Source organism: Crocodylus porosus, unplaced genomic scaffold (assembly GCF_001723895.1).
Source record: "Crocodylus porosus isolate Cpor-Errol unplaced genomic scaffold, CroPor_comp1, whole genome shotgun sequence".
In the NCBI taxonomy this organism is placed as follows: Eukaryota; Metazoa; Chordata; order Crocodylia; family Crocodylidae; genus Crocodylus; species Crocodylus porosus.
Window position 1 is genome coordinate 137,473,976 of NW_017728931.1, and position 19,415 is coordinate 137,493,390.

Here is a 19,415-nt window from a genome sequence, read left to right on the forward strand (position 1 = left end):
CCATCTTGGGGTCGCGCCTCCCGCCAGCCCGCGCAGCCGAGCGCCGAGCGCGCGCCTCCGCGGCGCATCAGTGGCTCCGGCATCGACTGCGCGGCCTGGCGAGGAGCCACGTGCGGCGCGGCGACCTGCTGCCCGCTGCTCGCGGCTGAGTCCGCTCGGGAGCCCAAGGACTTGAAACATGGGTCATTTTAGGCACGTTAGCCTGCCTGACCTGACTACTGTTTTTTTCAGCTGTAATAAAAGACAGCAGATTTGGGGGGAGGGGGTGGGGTTTTTAAATGTATTTAATATTGCATATTGCAAGCCAAATTAGCTCAAACTCCAAATTCGAGAGTCGGTCCACAACCATACGTGGCCCAACTACCAGCAAGCATGCAAAGAACCGTGTCTGCCGACATCCTTATGGGCTACAACCCCTCCTCCAGCCTTACCATTTACACTCCCTCCTCCACCTTTTGTCTTCCTAATTTCCAGCCATCAGGTAGAGACGATATTATAATTACTGGTTCACAGACTGTCTCTGTTTTGCTTGGGAGATCTCACTTGCCTCAGTCTCCCCTGCTTACCTTTGGTAACAGGGGTGTTGGTCTAAGGACATCAGCAGACCAGCTTAAAGTATTGTAGTTGTTATACACTGTTCTATGTATATTGTATATATGTATGTATAATGGTGTGGATGTTTATGTAACACACTGAGGGGCAGGGGGCACAGACGGGATGGGGGGCAGCAGGTCAGGAGTGAGGGCACTAGGTCAGGATTGGCCACTGATGTTAACAAACAGGTCCTGATACAAAAAATTGAGAACCACTGATCCAGAAGAACCAGAGAAGGTGCAGAGAAGGGCAACAAGGACAAGGAGTGCTACTGAGGGGCTCCCACGTGAGGAGAGACCAGAGAGGCCAGGTCTGCTCAGTTTAGAAGAGAGACACTTGGGGGGGCACGAGAAGGATTTACAAAATGGTCAATGGGAAAAAGGAAGTCAATAGGGATTTCTTATGGGCTTTCTGTCACAGGACAAGAAGGGGGTCACAAAATGAAACTAGTAGGTAGCAAGTTTAAAAGGAACAAAAGGTGTAGGAGCCAAAGGGCAGTGTAGGGCACAAGTGACCCTGGCCTTAGTCAAGGTCATTTATGTGCCAGTGAAGGGCACGTAAGTGACCCTGGCCTCAGTTAAGTCACTTACGTTGGCTGAACTTTTGAACTGTGACCCATGTGCTTAAGTTGTGCCCATGCTCATCTGGAGCTGTGTATATGATGGGAAATACCTCGAGATAAAAATCGCCTGCACCTCAGAGAGATGGCCTGGTGCTGGGTGCACCTGTGCTTGTCGTGGCAGGGATTTGAGAGCCATGTGCCTGGATGCAGGATCAGCCGTGCGAGTGATTGAGGGGTGACAATATGTAAGTGATATAAAAGGGGCTGATTTGAGGATAGGTTGGTCCCTGCCTGAGTGAATGAGGGTGAAAGGAACAGATTGGAGGAGAGGTCTAGCCCTGCTTGGGTGCGTGAGTATGCGAGCTGCAGTTGTGTTTGGTTGCGTGTAGGCTACTGCAATTCGGAGTGAGCCTGCAGTGGGGCAGGTGTACTGCCAACACTTTGGGCTTTGTGTGTGTAAAAGAAGGTGAGAGCTAGGATGGCTCGTACCCCACTCTTTAGGTGTGGGTGGAGCTGAGCACCGCAGTTAAGGGCATGTGAATTGCTGTTGTAGCGTGAGCAAGGCACTGATGAAAGTTTGTATTGCTCTTAGCACCTTCTAGCCTGGGCACTGTCTTGTCACTTAGCATTTGCCTTGTTGGATTGGGATTCATCATTGATTAGTATTGTCACTGCTGTGTATATTTTGACTTCATTGTTCCATAATATAGTTGTTTATAACCCCTCCATTTGTATTGTTTGTTTGTTTGTTATTAGCTAATTAATCTGCAGAGTGCCAGGTACAGCCAGGCGGTAGGTGAGAGCAGGCTGCCCACCACCTTCATTAATATCCCTGTAGACTGATGAATTGAAAGCCAACTAGGGCTTTGTTAACTGGCGCTTAACAGTTGGTGCCCCTGGGTAGGCAGCATCTCATTTGAATAATTTGCAAAATTAATTGGTCTGATTTTTATTTTGGTTATTTCAGACCCAAGAATGGGTCTTTTGTGTTTGATGGTTGTCATATTTGATTAATTAATGTTGCTGTGTATGGTTAAGGTGTTACCAATGTACTGACATACTCATCTGTGTTTTGTCTTAGGCAGATCCAAAGAGGGGTCTGGGTCAGTGGGTGATTGGCCGGTGAGTCACTGATATTTTTGTTTTGAACCCGAAGAGGGGTATGGACACCCCAGAGGTCCAGGAAAAGCTTGTATACAAGATCCTGGGAAAAACCTCAGTTATCCTGCTGGGACAAAAGATGGTTAAAAACCACATACGGTCTCGATTTGGAGGAGTTTGGAAAATTCAAAGATTTTGAAAAGGGAAAAACAGAACCCTTTGGAAACACTGAAGGCACCGTTTAACCTTTGGAGGAAAGGAAAACCAGTGACTTGTGAGTAGATTCAGGTAGAAGATGAATCTATAGCTGGAATTATTGTTGAGGCAGCTGCTGAGATCACTGTTGCCAGAAAAAAGAGAAGGGCACCCTGTCCCCCTAAAGAGGGAGAGAAGGTGGTTGTGACAAATAGGTATGTGTGTGACTGTAGTATAATCCATCACAAGTTGAATCCACAGGGTCAGCTGAGCCGGACGTTGCAGCAGCAGCAGCAGCAGCTGATGAAGCATCACTCCTGTGGTGTTGTAGGACCAAGACAGAAGTGGCTTTGTTTGTGCTTGGAGATTTGAATTGGTCTCAGAGATGGCAGTGACTCTGTGGTCAACCATCCTGCTTGAGGAAACGGAGGCAGAATCAGCCTCAGAAGCAGCAGTGACTCCATCGTTGACGATCCTGGTTTGGGAACTGGAGGCGGAAACGGCCTCAGAGATGCCAATTGTACTTCTTCATTGTGGGGGTCTGATGCCGAGTTGAGATCGGAGGTGGAATCGGCCTAAGGGGCATCCGAGGGAGCCTGTACTAGCTCAAATTCAGAACAGGAATCGGTCTCATCAAGTGCAGTGTCATTGATAGTGGGAGGTTGGGAGCAAATCGGCTCCAGGGAAACCTTCCCAGCGAGGGCCAAGGACTCTATGCTGATCGGTTCCAGGGAACTCCTACCAGCAAGGGTCAAGGACTCTATCCTGATTTGCCTGCTCCAACTCATGAAATTTGTAGTTGTGATTTGTGGGACGAAGACTGGGGAAAGTAGCATAGGTTTATAATAGGGCCAGGAATCCTTGGAACGCTGATCTGAGAGTACAGAAAGCCCATGCCAGTGACTTCTGTGGGATTTCAGTCTTCATAACAGTTCCAGCTGTTGTTTGTGGTATTGTTATGTAGTGATATAGATGTATGTATATTGTTAAGGTTAAAGTATGTTATAACTGTGTAGATGGAACAACTACAATATATGTATATTGTATATATGTAGGTCTAATGGTGTGGATGTTTTATGCAACATTTTAGCAAAAGTAGACCCCTGCACAAGTGTGAAGATGCAGGAGTGGTTATCAGTGTTTATTACGTTGTTGATTTTAGTAGGGCTAGTTTCTTTGCTTCCTTCGGAACAATCCAGTGCAACACTGCCCAGTGCATTACTGGCACTGCCAAACGAGGCAGCATATGCAACAGGAGACTGTGTCTATAGGTACTGTGACTTGGTTGTGTGAGTCACATAAGACTCTGTGATGCTGTCAAGGAGGGAACTGTAGAAAACAAATTTGCAGCATTCCCTGCCAGGGGTCAGAAAATTTCCAGACTTGGTGAACTTTTAATCCTTATTGGAAGGTGACCCAGTTTTAAGAAAAAAAGCTTGCATAGCATGGTTTCCGCAAGTGCAGAAAGCCTCTAAGGTGATTTGAGTGATTTAAAAATGATACATTTCAGGGATAGGTAGAGTGCACAGAGAGGTCCTGTGCACCTGTGTTCGGTGCCTCATATGATTAACAGCTACCTGTCCACTGTAGGACTATAAAAGCAGGCAGCGTGAGACAACCTGCCTCTTTGCGTGTCTCCCATCATCCTGTTCATCTCTTGTGTTTCCATGTCTACTACCTCTCATGTGCGACTGGAGGAGCAGTCAAAGAGAGAGCGAAGGAGTTTGTGTATGGATGGCATGACTGCCGGTACAGGAGTCCCTGGACTAGAGGAGTAGTCCAGTGAGCCAAGGGGCTGGAGTAGCAAAGGCAGCCAATATCCGCTGTCTAGTATCAGTGCGTCTTGGGTGAGGGCCCTGCAGACCAGTTTCTTGTGCCACAGCATACGAGTGCTGAGTGAGCCTCAGATTGATCTCTGGCACCCTCTATGATCTCTGTGTAGAATTTCCTCATTAATTGCCTTGCTTTTATATACATATAAACAATAAGCAACAAGAACAATAATATATGTACATGCATGTGTGTATTGTTGTTTTTGTTGCTTATTGTTGTTAATAGTATTGATCTGCTGCTGTTATGGTTCATTGTCAAAGTATATAATTGGTTGACTTTCCCCCCCTGCATTGTTGTGTTATTTGTCACTACTTAGTTAGTATTGTGATAGGTGGGGCACCAGGCTGTAGGCCAATGCCTAGTTAAGGCTGCTGTCCACCACCTTCCTCTGGTGATTTCGGGATGATTAGATATCCTCTAATCAGTTGGCTTGATTGCTCTGTTAATTGCTCATTTAACAAAGGAAGCTTTATTTCACATGTCATTAAAGAGTGGAATTCATGCCACCAGATGTGGTGGAAGCTGTTAGTTTTTTCTAGTCCCTTTTTGGATCTGGATAATTCCTGGAGGAAAGGGGCATCAGTAGCTATTGGGACCAGAATTGCTATTTACAAAGATGGGAGAATTCAGAGGTTCAATGGAATCAAGCCCCTTCTAACAAAAATGGTTTAAAATGCTGACTGCAGAAACAGAGATCCATTTATAGCTAGTGGTGATCAGAATAGCAGTTGGAAACCAAAATCCAAAATACATTTCCAAAAAGTCAAAGGCTTTGATGCCAAATTGCAGTGGGTTTCATGCACCTCTTTCCTGGTGCATAGGAGAGGAGGCTGTGTATCCTGGGAGCTGAAACCCAGGGAAATCTGGCCCATTGAGGATGGAGCTACAACTCGCAGGAAACAATGTTTCAGCTTAAAAATAGTTCTGGAGGCAGGAGGGGCAGAGACTTCAATATTGTGTGGAAAGCTGGTGATTTGGGAGAAAACAAACCAAAAAACAAAGCCTATTTGTGTTTAAAATCCTTTTTCCCCTGTCCAAAAGACAGATCCAGTCACTAACTTTTAATCAGTCTTGATTGAAGACCCATAGCCTGCAAGAAGAGGTACCATCCCCAAACTTTGTTTCACATGAGTGAGGTCTAAACAAAGTCTCTGGTCTTGGCTGTGGTTAGTTACAGGAGCATTAGATTTATGAAGTGGTAGGTTCAGGAGGACTCTTGACCCTGAAGTTTCACCAAATTTCAGGTATTTGTCAACTGTTACTAGACCTCCCCTGATAAAGTGTTGTGATTTGTTTTTATTAAGGCTGTCACACAGATGAGTAGTTCAAGAATGTGACATTTAGAATAGAAAGCAACATCAAGCTGAAAACATACATGCCATAAAACCTTTGGAAACCTATTTTAAAGTTGCAGAGTTGTTGGGTTTTTTTGGGGGGGGGGGGGGCGGGGGAAGTTGCTTTTGGTTTTTTGCCACAAACAGTACAAATGATGGTTAAAGGCTGAAGTAGAGGATGAGAACATTTAGCATGAGGAGACTTGACACGGAGATGGTTGAGGCTGTATACATATTTTTGTAAGTGAAAGAAGCCCCTTTTTTTTAAAACTTTACTGGACACAGAAGTAGAAATCGGTGTAAGAGAGAAACAAAGAGAGAGATCAGTGCTTTTCTTCTCTGAGTTCATAGTTCTGATCCCTGGTTTCAATGTCAAGAAAGTGACAGTCTGATTCTCTTGGTAAGCCTGCCCACTAGGAAGGAAACACCACATTCCCTGGGCTTCTTGTTGAATCTGGAAAGGGTAATGTAGGCAAAACCCCTTTTCTGGCTTTCCTTTCTAAGCTTTCTTCGTAAGAGTTCCCCTCTTGTGTTCAGAGGGAAGGGTTTACAGTGAGAGACAAAGGACTCTTGATTCCTGAGGTAATGATCTGCAACACTCCTATTATGTCTTGCCTTTCTTCATCCTCTTCCAAGAGATTTTACAATTAGAAAGTCCCACTTCTGTGCCCTCCCCCCCACCTCGCAGCCACAGATCGTTGCTGAGGAATATACACACTGAACATGCATTTAAAACTGCTCTCTGAACCTGTCCAAGGAACAACCATTACTTTCTAGATAACTCCTTTCTTAAATTCCTTCAGGTTCAAAACCCTGGGAATGATACACATGGTAAATCATCTATAGCAGTGAGGCCCAACCTTTTTGCTCCCAGCTGAATGAGCAGTGCCAAGCTGTCTTCAGTCTAGATCTCATCCGTGCACCCAATCAGCTGTGGGGGCTTGGAAATTCAGCAGCACAGTAGCAGTGTTAATAGCCACCTCTCTTCCAGCGCCAAGTTTCTAGACCCACGAGGAACCCCGCAAGCTGGATGACACAGCTACAGATTTATCCCATGGACCAAGGGTTAAGTAGCCCTGATCTATAGGAAAAGAAAACACTTTGACAAATTTAGCAGGTTTAAAATGCCTCTATTTCCTCAACACCTAAAAGTCAGTCTATTTCCCCCATCAACGGCTCTTATTTTGAGTTGGTACTGATGCTATAATTCCCATGGCACTTGCTCCAACACAACTGCTTCTAAACAAGTACTGCTCTGATTCAAAATTAATGGTGTGGGGCTAGGTTGTGGGCCAGATTTGGGTCCTGGGGACAACCTCTATTCCCATTCCCAGAGACATGATTTGTGCTTTCAATATTACTTGAGCTATATAGTCAATCATCCATGAGGAAACCCTGGCTCCCCTCATCTGCTCATGACAAACTTTGCATACTGATCTTTCCATCGTACTCCAAGAATGATTTGCTCTAAGGGTTTGATTTTAGCAGGACAGAGTTATAGGAAAGTCTAATGAACCAATTCCAGTTTGAATCAACTCCAACTGAATTTTGAAAAAAAGATCATGGCCACTAGACATCAGTCCTAATTGTGTGGTTACCATAATAGCAGACTCAGCATTATCAACTATTATCAACAAAGCTCTATTTTGTAGGTGCTTCCAAGACATAACATTAACTTATTGATCACTTGGTTTCTGAGTAAGACTACTTTCAGAACAGTGCAAAACTTTTCATGGTACCAGCTTTAATATCTTAAACACCCTGTATTAATGTTTCTGGACTCAGTGGCCCAGCATTTCCCATCCAGTCCCATGTTATTAAACTACTGTATTATGAGCAGTGTTAAAAATGAGCAGTCTTCCCAAGTTAACAAAGCAAGACAAGTGCTATAGTGGAATGATTTTCCACTTGGAGTTGAAATAGCTCCCCACCAAAAAAAAGAAGAAAAAGCCTGCACTGGATAAACTTGTAATTTTACTAAGAATAGGGGGGGGAGGGAAGAGCTAGAAATCAAATTTTACAGAGGGGGAAAAATTAGAATGGCAGTTACTAAGTAGCCAGGCAGTTTAAGATAATGAAAGCAAATCACTTAAATTACAAATTCCAGTATGAAAGAATACAAAAATTATCCTCTCAACTCTATTTTAGAATATCTTATAGGGATAGTAGCAGTATGGTACACAAACAAGTAAAGGAAAAATGCAATTCAACGCTTTATATATCAGGGCTGTCAAAAATACAGCCGAGAGGCTAAATCTGGTCTGCAAAGCCCTATTATCTGGCCTACGGTGCTGCTTGTGGGCCTCAGACAAGCATGCCACATACAGCATGCACTTTCCCCAACTCTGCCTGAAGTACACACAAAACCCATCTGCTACTGGCTGCACGTGGGACGGGGGCTGGAACCAGCACGTGCACTGCAAGCACAAGGGCAGTCTAGCATAGGTACTGCATGTAGCACCTACACCAAACTGGCCATGTCTGATGGAGCTGGGGGCCAGACTGGGCACATAAATCAGCCAGATGCACCAGATCCAGTATACAGGGCTTGCCTCACACAGGTGCCACATGTAGCCTGTGTCCTGGACCAGATCTGTGCCATGCAAGGCTGGTGGTGGTGGGCACTGCACATAGTGCCAATCTGGGGCAAGCACTATACATGATGCGCAAGGCCAGTTCTGCAAACATGCTGGAAGTGGCACCTGTGCCAGACCAACCCTTCACAATGGATCCAGGGCTGGTCTGAACTGGGCCCACATACCAACCCCTAGTGCTGGGTCTAGCATCTGGTACAGGTGCCACAATCAGCTCCATGTACTAAATGCAGAGCTGCAGCTGGCGTGTGCTGCATGCAGTGTGTAGAGTGAAGGCAGTGTACACACTGCAAGCAGAGTGTGTGGTCATTTCAGGGTATACACTACATGTGGGGTCTGTACCAGACTGGCCCTGTGCACTGGATCCATAAAGTGGCTGGTCTTTGGGCTTGATTCAGCCTGCAGATTGGCCCTCCACCCCTCATCCAGCCTGCAAGGCCAGGTGACTTTTTGTATGGGCAGCTGAACATGTAGATAGATAAAACATGACATCTTTCTTTGAAAATAAGATGCTGGATACTCTGAGGATACCAATTTGTTTTCTGAAAAACATTTTTTCAGCTCCTATAAAGAAAAGCCCCCCTTATACACTATGCATGTTACACAGACGTAAAAAAACCAACATTTTCAAAGAGTACTTCACCCTAGTGATGCAGATATCAACACAGTAAAGATTAGAATATTTGTTTCATGTAGGATGTTTATTGTAAGACAATTTACAAATATTTTGGAGCTTTACCACTAATTCTTCACAGAATGATGGACCACACTTGTCGATACAGCTATAAACGGGTTAAACCAGCCACCTAGAGGTGTTCCTCTCTTCTTTATCTAAAATACAAGTAATATTCGATTCACAAAGAGAGTAAAAAGTTATCTTAAAACTAGATCACATATTCAGTTATTTCCATTTGATCTTTATTCATGTTGTCTATTAGGTATGGAGCAGCCTTCTAAAACTTACTTCTTATATGATCATTTTCAATATCAGTCTGAGGATATTTCTGCATTTTAACTACTACACACAGTTCAGGGCATTGTCTTGTCTGTATATGTCTGAAATGTTGCTTATTCTTAGCACATTATGACATTTAAAACCAAGAACAATTCAAAGTATTGTGGCTTAAGACTGCTGTATTTAAAACACAAATAGAATGCCAGTATTTGAGTCTGTGTTCACTAAATCAAGTATGGGTTATTTTAAAACTTCTCCTTTTCCATCACAGCTGTCTAGATCAGGAACCAGTATATAAGCCTGTTATATATGTAGCCATTTAGAGCAATGTTAAAGAAGTTTATAAATAATTTTCTATGTTCACTGTTCAGAAAAGATTACCACCTACATATGCAGAGACTCCAATTAGAGATGGACCCATGCCAGTCACTGGGAGAAAACACTGGGAGAAAGGGCTATTTGAAATCTACATCTCAGTAGTATGGTCTTCGACACACTTGTTTTTAACATATTAAGCTATTTAACTTCTTCAGGATTATCCGTGTTTTATCACTTAAAAAATAAAAGAGGAAAAAAGCCAGTTTTTGCTTCATCACTTTACCTCTTGATTTGTCTGAGCCTCTTTCCGATTATGCCCTGGTTATGATATTGCAGAGAAAACAGAACAAGCAGGTTAGGAAGCAGCTCAGCAGGCAAATGCAAAGCTCATTAGCACTACATGTGCTCCGAATTATAGCATGTTTTCCAGCCATTTTTGTTCACGCTGTTATTACTTACTTCTTAAATTACTTATAACTTAATTATAAATTAAATTCCATGCAGGTTAACCAATTATGCAGGTATAAAAAAGTGGCTGTGCTCATCATGCATAGCTTTCCACATTTCAACACAGTGGCAACTACTGTTACTTTTCAGTGAAAATGTTTGTTTCCTTAAGACACATTTGCATTTAACAAACTTCAAATTTCAGCCCAGAAAAGTTATCCCTTGCTTTCTAAACTATACAGTAGATTGAGCTATTTGGAAGAAAGGTCTACCTACAGTATGCCTCCTGCCCCCACCCCCATTACCCAAACAATAATCAACACTACACTGCAGGGAGATTTTGGGCTGTTCAAGTAAAGAGAATTAAAAGATAAATTAAAAGACACAAACAGTTTTACCCACAGGACCAGGAAGGGAGGGCAGTAGAGGGGAATATCTTGTCTACTCAAAGATGGTAAGGAAAAAATCAGGCAAGTAGGCTGCATTTCACAGCTACAGAACTTGCTCCATCAAACAACCAGCTGTTAAAGCAGAGCAGTGGAACGTTTCAGTGTGTTGTTAAAAATGCACACTATTAGTCTTAGAAGAATTGCTCTCAAACAGAAGATGCAAACATGAAAAGGACCTAGATGAAAGCCCTCGTTTCACATTTATACAGGTACTTACAGAGCAGCAGCACCAGATATGATCTCAATAAGCTCCTTGGTGATGACAGCTTGACGTGTACGGTTGAATGTCAAGGTCAATTTGTCAATCATCTCAGCTATGAAAAAAATGTTAAATTGCAAATTTAGATGTAGAATCTATAAAAGTAAAAAAAATATATAAGCTGCATCTCCAATATGTTTGAGTAGAACATCATACAATTTCATAGATTCACATGGATAACCGGGAGGCTTATCATTAATTACCAAGGAAGGAGAACAAACAAACAGGGCACTGCACCCTGGAAATATTTTTTATTCATTTGTTTTGTTAGCTGCAATTCAGCTTTTAATATACCTCACTGAATACAGTGCAATATGATTGGTTAAAACAAATCTGAATAGTTCATAATGTCAAGTCCCATAATTTGTTATCCAGTTGCTTGCAAAGAGCAGTGATATAATATGTTTTTGTTAATCATTAGCTCCAATGCTGTTCTGTCTAACGAAAACCTGTACTTGAAGAATAGGTTTTCAAGAACAAGTCACTCAGCATGGGGGTTGGACTAGATCAGCTTTTCCCACCTTGTGGGTCATGACCCAAAAAAGTGGATTGCAAAAATATCTGAAAGGGTCATGAACAAACTTTAAAAATGGATCAAACTTAAAAATGGATTCTCCTTTTAAAGGAGAAAAACATGGGAAACTGTGGTTTTCCCTTTGCAAGGCCATCAGAGTTCCAGCCTGCAAGGGCCCCTCCATTGCCCACAGACACCCCCCTGCCCCACACACCCACCCCCTGCCCCACACACTGCACGGCTGGGAGAGGAGGGCAGCAGGTCAAGACTGGCCAATGTTTGCAAATGGGTCCTGGTACAAAAAAGGTTGAGAACCACTGGACTGGACCTCTCCAGGTCCCTTCCAGCCTGACTTCTCTAGGATGCGGCCACTCAGCAGTCACAGCTCTGGCCCCATGATGCTGGAGAAGCTGCCTCCACTGCTGCTGCCACATGGCTGGACCAGGACTGGAGCTTCCATGTGCTCTGTGCCATGGCAGGGAATGGAACCAGAGTCACACTTGACAGTAAGCAGGGTTGAAGGGGAGGGCAGAGGCTGCAGGGGAGAGGTGGAGGGAAAGGGGCAGGTAGCAAGGAAGACAGGTGGTAAAAGGACAGGGGGCAAGAAGGCTATTCCTCCCCCTTCCCTCCCCACCCCCCTATCTCCCTGTGCTGTTTTCCCACTGTAGCAGTGGCGGGGGACGGACAAATTTAAAGATGACCCTCCAACAATCAGATTCTATACATGGAAAATTATGACAAATGTACACATTTGTCATAGACTGAAATTAAGATGACCCCCCCATTAATTAGATTCTAAGTCATCTTGAATTCAGGTAAATACAGTGATATTGATGATAATGCAAAAAGTAAACAGTTTGGACAATACCCAAATTCTATTTCTCAGCCACCAACTTCCTATTTGACCTTGGCTAAGGTACTTGATCCTGGTTTCATTTCCCACACCTGAAAATTGGTACAACAACAACAACTGCTATTGGTTTATGCAGATCTCTGAAACAATCAGATCTCAGATGTCAAAAAAGTGCATACTATTCATAGTCGTTACAGGACCAGCTTAAAGTTTTAAAAACTGTTATAAAGGAATCATACATTGTATTTCCACTCAAAGTTTCTCACTTCACCAAGAGAACTGTATACTGGACACAGAGTCACTTAACAGTAATCCCTCTTCCTAACCACAAAGTAAAGATGACACGTTTAGGAAGTACTTGGGTGAAGAGGCAGTGAATATGAAACATGACCTGGAGAGTAGCAGCAGAAACTAGAAACTGGAGCTGCTCTGCCTGCTAGCAAAAACACTATGAAATAAAGGATAAATGCATACAACAGAGATCTGCTTATACATCATGCTGAGAGTAAAGCCCATAATGTATCCTTACAAGCATTTTTGCTAGCATTGTCCATAGCAGTCATTCTGGCACTCTGCTCACTGGTGGTGGATTCTTTCAGGGAGTAGAAAAGGATGTTTGCTAATGCATACTCCTGGTAGTTTCTTAGCACATCAGCATCAATATCATCATAGATACTAATGTTTTCTGTAAAAACAGGGGGAGAGAGAGAGAGAGAGACTTGAAATTTAACAAATGCAGTCACATCCAATGTCAGTTGCTTTTAATTTAGCAGTAACTTGCAATACTTTCTGGGCACCCCATCCTGTACAGACTTAAATGACTTTCTGAATCATCACAGATAGACTATTTTATTTGTGCACTCATGGTGCAATCAAAGCACTGAGCATTACGTTGTTTTAAAAGATGAATCTCAAATTTGGATTTTAGGCCAAAAAATGTTACACTGTATATCCTGAGTTACTGAAGGCATGAATATGTAGGATCAAACTAACAGACCTAATTTTTTGCATAGTTCCCTTACTATTCTCAGAGAATCATTTTTTGAACCAAGATGTGATAATAGTTCACCTATCTATCATTTATGAAGCATTTACTTCTTCAGACATCTTTCTTGCCTTGGATAATACAATTTATATTCTTTAAAGTGCTCCTGCACTTGTACTGTTTTGGTTTAAATATAAATATAACCATGTCAACTCATCCACTTCTTGGCTCAGCTGATTTCTATTACCGCATCCCAAGTTTTCCATTACTGTGCTTCATATGTAAACATGTAAATTTATACCTACTTCTCTCAACAGTCTTTCTTTTGGTCTTTTAACAAGAGCCTGCTCATCTAGCCAAGACAAATGCAACCCTGCAATACTTATTATCAGTTTGGCAAGCGAACATAATTACTATACTAATAAAGATGAAATGCCAAGTGCTAGCCTACATCAATAAAGAGTAATCACTTAATAGGAGTCTCTCTGCTTCCTCTAACATGAATAATAAATATCACCTTAAAAGAAGTCAAGCTTTTTTTAGTTTACAAACTAGAGGAAAAAGTAGGAGACAATGTCAACCTTCATATTAAAGTTTATATATTTTCAACTATTTCCCATTGGAGGCGTGCTAAGAAACGGTAGAAAACTTCTTTTTTCGCATAAAAACAAAAATCTAGTCACAGAACCTGAAACCAAAACTACTCCTAATATGATACTGCTAAGGATAAACTGACAACCCAGTCCTATTCCATCTTCCCATTACCAGAACCAGCTATGTGACGCAGTTTTGCTAAATAATCATAGCATGAGTGTTCAGGTTAATTGATTAACATCAGGAAAGATACACCGTTATAATAAAAAAAAAATTCTGAATATACTGAATCAGACAGATAGTTTTCAATTTACTACTTACCAGAACCAGCAACTGTATCAAGAGAAAAGAAAGGTTTTTCATCCGTCCTGTAGGAGATGACAGACCTATGAAACAAAATAAATTATTCGTAATGATTTTTTCTAAAGAGCTCCTAACTGTGTTTCTTTCTTAAACGTTGAAGGTAAAACACCTTTCATCTTCCAAAACCTGATATCAGAGTTCTGTGATGCTCCTGAATACACTGACATGACAAACACCAAAAAAGCTATAAGAAGGTCATTGTCTTTAGGAAGCAGTGATAAAAGTGAAAAAACAGAACCCCAAATTTAGCACTTAACAGATGCATAAAACAGGAACTCAAAGAGTATCAACAATTTGCATATCGTTAAGATTTCAACTGATTATGTATAAAAAAAAAGTCATTAGTTTTCAGGTCATTTCATCAAACTAACACTATCCCATTTCCATTACTGGAAGTCAAACTAGCTTCTAGCAGAGCGATACCTAATGAGGAACACTTAGGTAACGCAGCCACACTGATTCCAAGTTTCAAATTAGCTCCACGCAACAGTGCACTGGGCCACATAGACATGTTCAAAATCTTTCACCCCACAATACATTCATTCTTTTAAAGAAAAACTGACACTGTTCTTCTAGCACCTTACCGGAACCGATTGTAGATAATGGATCCTTCATCAAATTCATACCCAGAGTTTAGCAGCTCTAAAGCAATCACTGAAGCATCTCCAAAGCTGGGAGGCTTCCTCCCCACTTCTTTGAATGTCACTAAGAAGTGCTGACTGTGTGTCCTAAAATAAAAATAATCTCATGTTAAATGTAAGCCAACCTCCTATTATGAAACTGTCTAGGGCCCTGACCTAGGAAAACAGTGAAGTGTGCAACTGGCTTCAAGAACATGAGTGGTCCTTTTCAATTTCAAAACAATTCACATGCTTAAGCACTTTCTTGCATTTGGGCCTGAGCAACAGGGAATTTACTAATTTAAAATGTTCACTGAGATAAATTAATAAGATAGTTATTTTACAACAGTGCTAGTTTAAGCAGCATTCATATTCTTACTTCAACATACTTCAGTGCAATGTAACACAGCACACAAGTCAGCAAAACAACTGTAGTGTAACTGCAGAAAATTTAATTTATTTGTTACCATTTTGTAATAAACTGGCCGCTGCATTCTAAATCATCTATCTGAAAATATCTCCAAGTTTCTACCACGAGAAATGCAAAAAAAACAACTTAAAGATTACCTTTGAAGCAGGCCTCTTAGCTTGTCACCCACTCCAACCACCATGACCTCTTTCCCTTTGTCTGAAAGGGCAGTAATCTCACTTTTAATGGTTTTAGCAACAGAGGTGTGAATAGCACCACAGAGACCACGATCAGATGACACACCAACAATAAGGTGCTTCTTCTTGTCTTCAGACGCCTTAATTTCTGCTTTTTCATATAGAGCTAGAGAAAGAGTAGGAAAAGTTACAATCAAAGGTATAAGAGACCAGAAAACTGAAAGATATTTTGGCACTGACAAAATATATTAGTCCCTATTCTAAACAGAACTATTTCTAAATGAACCCACATTCCACTTTGGTCTGCAAGTGTGCCTTTAGTTAGCCTATTATTGTTACAGTTGACCTGGAAGATTGGCACAGCTAACAGAAAAGCTGAAGGTGCATTATGTTTACACATACAGCAGGGCTTGGTGTACAGATAATTTCACTGTTTTATGTATGGACAATTGCATTATTTTCATATGCTGCTCCCAAGGTGACTATCTACCCTCTCCAAAGCTCTGTAATTGGGTATTTGCCAGTAACAGCAGTTTCAGAGCTGAAACTGAAGGGCCACCAAACTTATGCAACCAAAGAAAGGGGCAACAAAAATATCATTACTCTCTCTTACCCAGGGCTCCTACTCCATACACTCTAGCAGGCTTCAGCTCTCTCTCAGCTCTTGCATATTTTGCTGCAGCAACCATTTTCATGGACTTTGTAATTTTCTGAATGTTCCTGATGGACTTCAAACGTCTGGTAACTGCAAGCATGCAGAAGTTAAAATTGGGCTCAAGTTCTTAACAAAAACTTAAGAAGTCCCTACGCAAAACTTCTTCACCTTGCCACAGTAAAGAATGATTATGTAGGAAAAAAAGAAAACAGGATTACTTTTACAGTTATATTTAAATTAGCAAAATATTAAGAGGGTATAAACACCTCTTCATAGTCTAATATTCCTCAAATACTCTATAGTACAGCTACTCCTCACTTAATGTCGTAGTTACATTCTTGAAGAATGAGACGGAGCGAAATGATGTTAAGCGAATCCAATTACATCACAGCAGTTACCTACTAGCAGGCAGTGGTCAAACAACTTTATAACCGAACATTATGCAACTTTAAACAAGTATTTTCTCTAATAGATTAGCAACATAATAACAAAACAAAATTAACCGAGACAACGTTAAGTAAGGAGTACCTGTACATTTACGTCAAGAATGGACATTCATAAGAAGGGGGAATTTCTCACATCCCAGGAACAGGAACCAAAGTAACAGAACTTTAAGCTGAAGTTCCACATTAATAGAGGCATTATTTTTCGCCTGCAAGTCCCTAAGAAATTTAATAAATGCACTCCCCTGGTCATCACACATGTCCTCAGCATCAGAGGACAAAGGAAATGAATCTCAGTATTTCTGACCTGGTAACTTGCCTTTAAATTTGCTCACAAATTTAGATTTTGACAAAGCAAGTGTTTATAAAAAAAAGCTAAGATTTGGAAAAGTGTTGCTAAGAGTTTTAAACAGAAAGAAATCAGGACCAACTTAAAATATAAAAACCAAATACTTTTACTGTAGCATTTGCAGTATGGATTGCTACAACGTAACTCATTTTCTGGTTCCCATATTGGGGTATCTGATAGAATAGAAATGAGCAATGAAACCAACACATCTGTTCTCACCCTCTGGGAGTAATCACTCAGGAACAATACAAGAAGCTTGTATTTAACAACTCAGTCTATAACTAACATCACTTTAGTCCCTCAGACCCAGAACATCAACCTTGCAAGAGATTTTATTTGAAGAAACATCCAAAGATTACAAGGAATATTGATCCAGTAGAATCATCTTGGTTGAAGCTATTTTTCCCTTGATTTACAAAATTCCCCACTTATTCTAATGGCTGGGGTAATTAATCCCTTAGTCCCATTATAACAGTACTTGGCATTTCCAAAATAAATACAGAAAGTAAATGCTTAAGAAGTGATCAAATAAGATATGCTGGCTTTGAAAACAGGGTTACGGTAGTTATTCCATTTTCCACTCAAAATCCTTGGTTTTTATAAATATATGTGAAAGACCAAATTAATAATTAAAAAAAAAAAAAAACCACATAAGAAATTAGTTAGCCAGTCACAAGGAAGTCCCTGTATTTCAGCTGCATGCTCTTATTCTGACCTTTCTATTCCTCCAACCAGGTGATGTTACTAATAGAGCTTTGCAGGGTAAGTACCATCCATAATACACATAAGCAAAGGGCTGGTGAGATCTTCTTAGAATGTCATTTTTAAAAAGTTTATCACCAGAGCCAGTCTCTTGAAAGATACTTAAAAAAAACTAAGGTTTTGAGAGTTTTGAAGTTAAAATTAAGTAGACAGGGTGATTCACAATGATTTACCAAAGAGAAAACAAGTTGTTTGAATTTAATATTGCATTTTAACATATTCTAATCCTTGTACACATTCCCACCCATATTACAGGCAAGCCTGAAGTACTTACTGTCCTTTAGAGTCGCCATATTCCTGACTTGGCCCCTGAGAATTAATAGAAACCAATGTTAATTACTCCTCTAACAGACTAACATACTTTTCTATTTTCCAATTAGGTAGAATTGGACGTTTATATCCCAAATTCCTATTTCTTAAAAAAACCCAACATTCTGCCTAGTACATCAATTCATGTTTCATATCTTATTTACATGGTCCTTTTCCTCCCTCTTTCCTTCCTTATTTGTTTCCTTCCAATCTGTTTTAAAATTCTTGCTGAATAACGAACATTATATTTAGCACTGTCTTGAAGAAATGAGTGGCACACACACTGTCAATAGGGGTTCATAGGAAAATAAATCTCACAGGAAGGCGCACATGCCTATCATTTCAAGATGACAAAGAACTTCGATAATAACCACTGAATAAAATTCACTAACATCGGGCAAGATGTTTGCACATCTGCTCTCAACACAGGCAGGTCAACTTTCTTTTTATTGCCCTGCAGTGCTGGTATAACCTCCGTCCTATTAATTCATCCTTTTTTCAGTTGTCTGCCACCATAAACTGTCCCTTTGCTCTGATGCTTCACCTACCAGACTTGCAATTTAATTTTAAAGGACTACCCTCCCTGGACAGGTCCAACAGCATGCAAACAGAATTGGGTACAAAACCCCTTTCCCAAGCTATGGCTCCAGCAGAGTTCTGCAAAATGCTTCTTTCATGGGATCACAGTAAAGCCGCCAAAGGAGAGAAGAGAGGAAGGAAAAGGAGAGAAGTCCTAGCCTACGGCTTACTCTCTCCCCCCTGCAGAAAGACCTGCAACCTTGGGAACAGGCCTGGGGCTCTTAAGTCACCTCAAGACCCACCAACGAGATATGGCAGAAATCCTTGAATTGCTGACAGTGAGGAAAGTTGGGCTGGAAGGGACCTTGCGTGCAGGTTCATCCCTGATGAAACCATCCCAGCCATGTGTGTCCAACCTGCTCTTGGAAATGTCCAGGGAGGAGATGCCAAGTGCCTGGCCCAACGCCTGGCCCCCCTCAGACGCAGACCGCACCTCCTCAGCTCCGGGTTCGCTCCCTTCTGCTACAGCCCAGGCCCTCCTCACTCCCAGCCCCATCCCCAGCAGCTACAGGGAGAAGCCCATCTTCAACTTCTCCACCATCACCCATGGGTGGTGTCGATGCCCCCTCAGTCCTCTCTTCCCCAAGTCCTTCAGCTTCCCCAGCCTGCTTCAGCCTCCCCCTGGGGGCAGCCTGGTGCAGGCTCAACAGAGGGGCCCTACAGCTGCTGCCCCAAGGTGCCCCCACCCACACCTCAAATGGTACTTCCCCCACCTTCAATGATAATTCCCACCCCCATGGTACCTCCGCCCACATCCCCCGCCCCTGCCTCAAGTGGCACCTCCCCTTTCCTCCACCTCCAATGATAATTCCCCTGCCACCCCCCAGGGAACCCCCTCCCCACTTCCCCCATCTTGTAATGGTACCTGTCCACATACCATTTTGCACCCCCACTTCCGATGGTCCCTCCCACACTCCTTCCCCCGCTTCCAATAGTACCTCCCCCCCCACACCCCGCCTTCTCAGATGGTACCTCCCCCCACCGCCCTGGTACGTGCCCCGCTCCCCCGCACCATTGCGGCCGGTACAGCAGCACCGCGGCCCCCCGGGCGAACATGGCGACGCTGCTGCGGGGTGCTGCAGCGGCCACCCGGCTGAAGGTCAGAGTCCCCGCCCCGCGCAGGCGCTGCGCGTGCGAGGAAG

General features: G+C 42.3%; 1 protein-coding gene across 3 annotated transcripts; it reads right to left on the reverse strand.

Annotated features, from left to right (window-relative positions):
- Positions 1-8,892: 8,892 nt before the first annotated feature.
- On the reverse strand, positions 8,893-19,390 carry ATP5C1 (ATP synthase, H+ transporting, mitochondrial F1 complex, gamma polypeptide 1). Of its 3 annotated transcripts, XM_019543743.1 has the most exons (10): positions 19,286-19,390; positions 17,660-17,694; positions 15,790-15,921; positions 15,138-15,342; positions 14,535-14,678; positions 13,909-13,973; positions 12,538-12,693; positions 10,600-10,696; positions 9,770-9,804; positions 8,893-9,044 (listed from the first exon to the last, which is right to left on the reverse strand). In XM_019543743.1, exons 1-9 carry the CDS (start codon positions 19,327-19,329, stop codon positions 9,798-9,800), a joined length of 885 nt encoding a protein of 294 aa, XP_019399288.1. In that variant the 5' UTR covers positions 19,330-19,390; the 3' UTR covers positions 8,893-9,044; positions 9,770-9,797. The 3 variants fall into 3 exon arrangements, with proteins under 3 accessions (XP_019399288.1, XP_019399289.1, XP_019399290.1); XM_019543744.1 differs by lacking the exon at positions 9,770-9,804; XM_019543745.1 differs by lacking the exons at positions 8,893-9,044; positions 9,770-9,804; positions 19,286-19,390 and having other exon boundaries at positions 10,596-10,696.
- Positions 19,391-19,415: the final 25 nt, after the last annotated feature.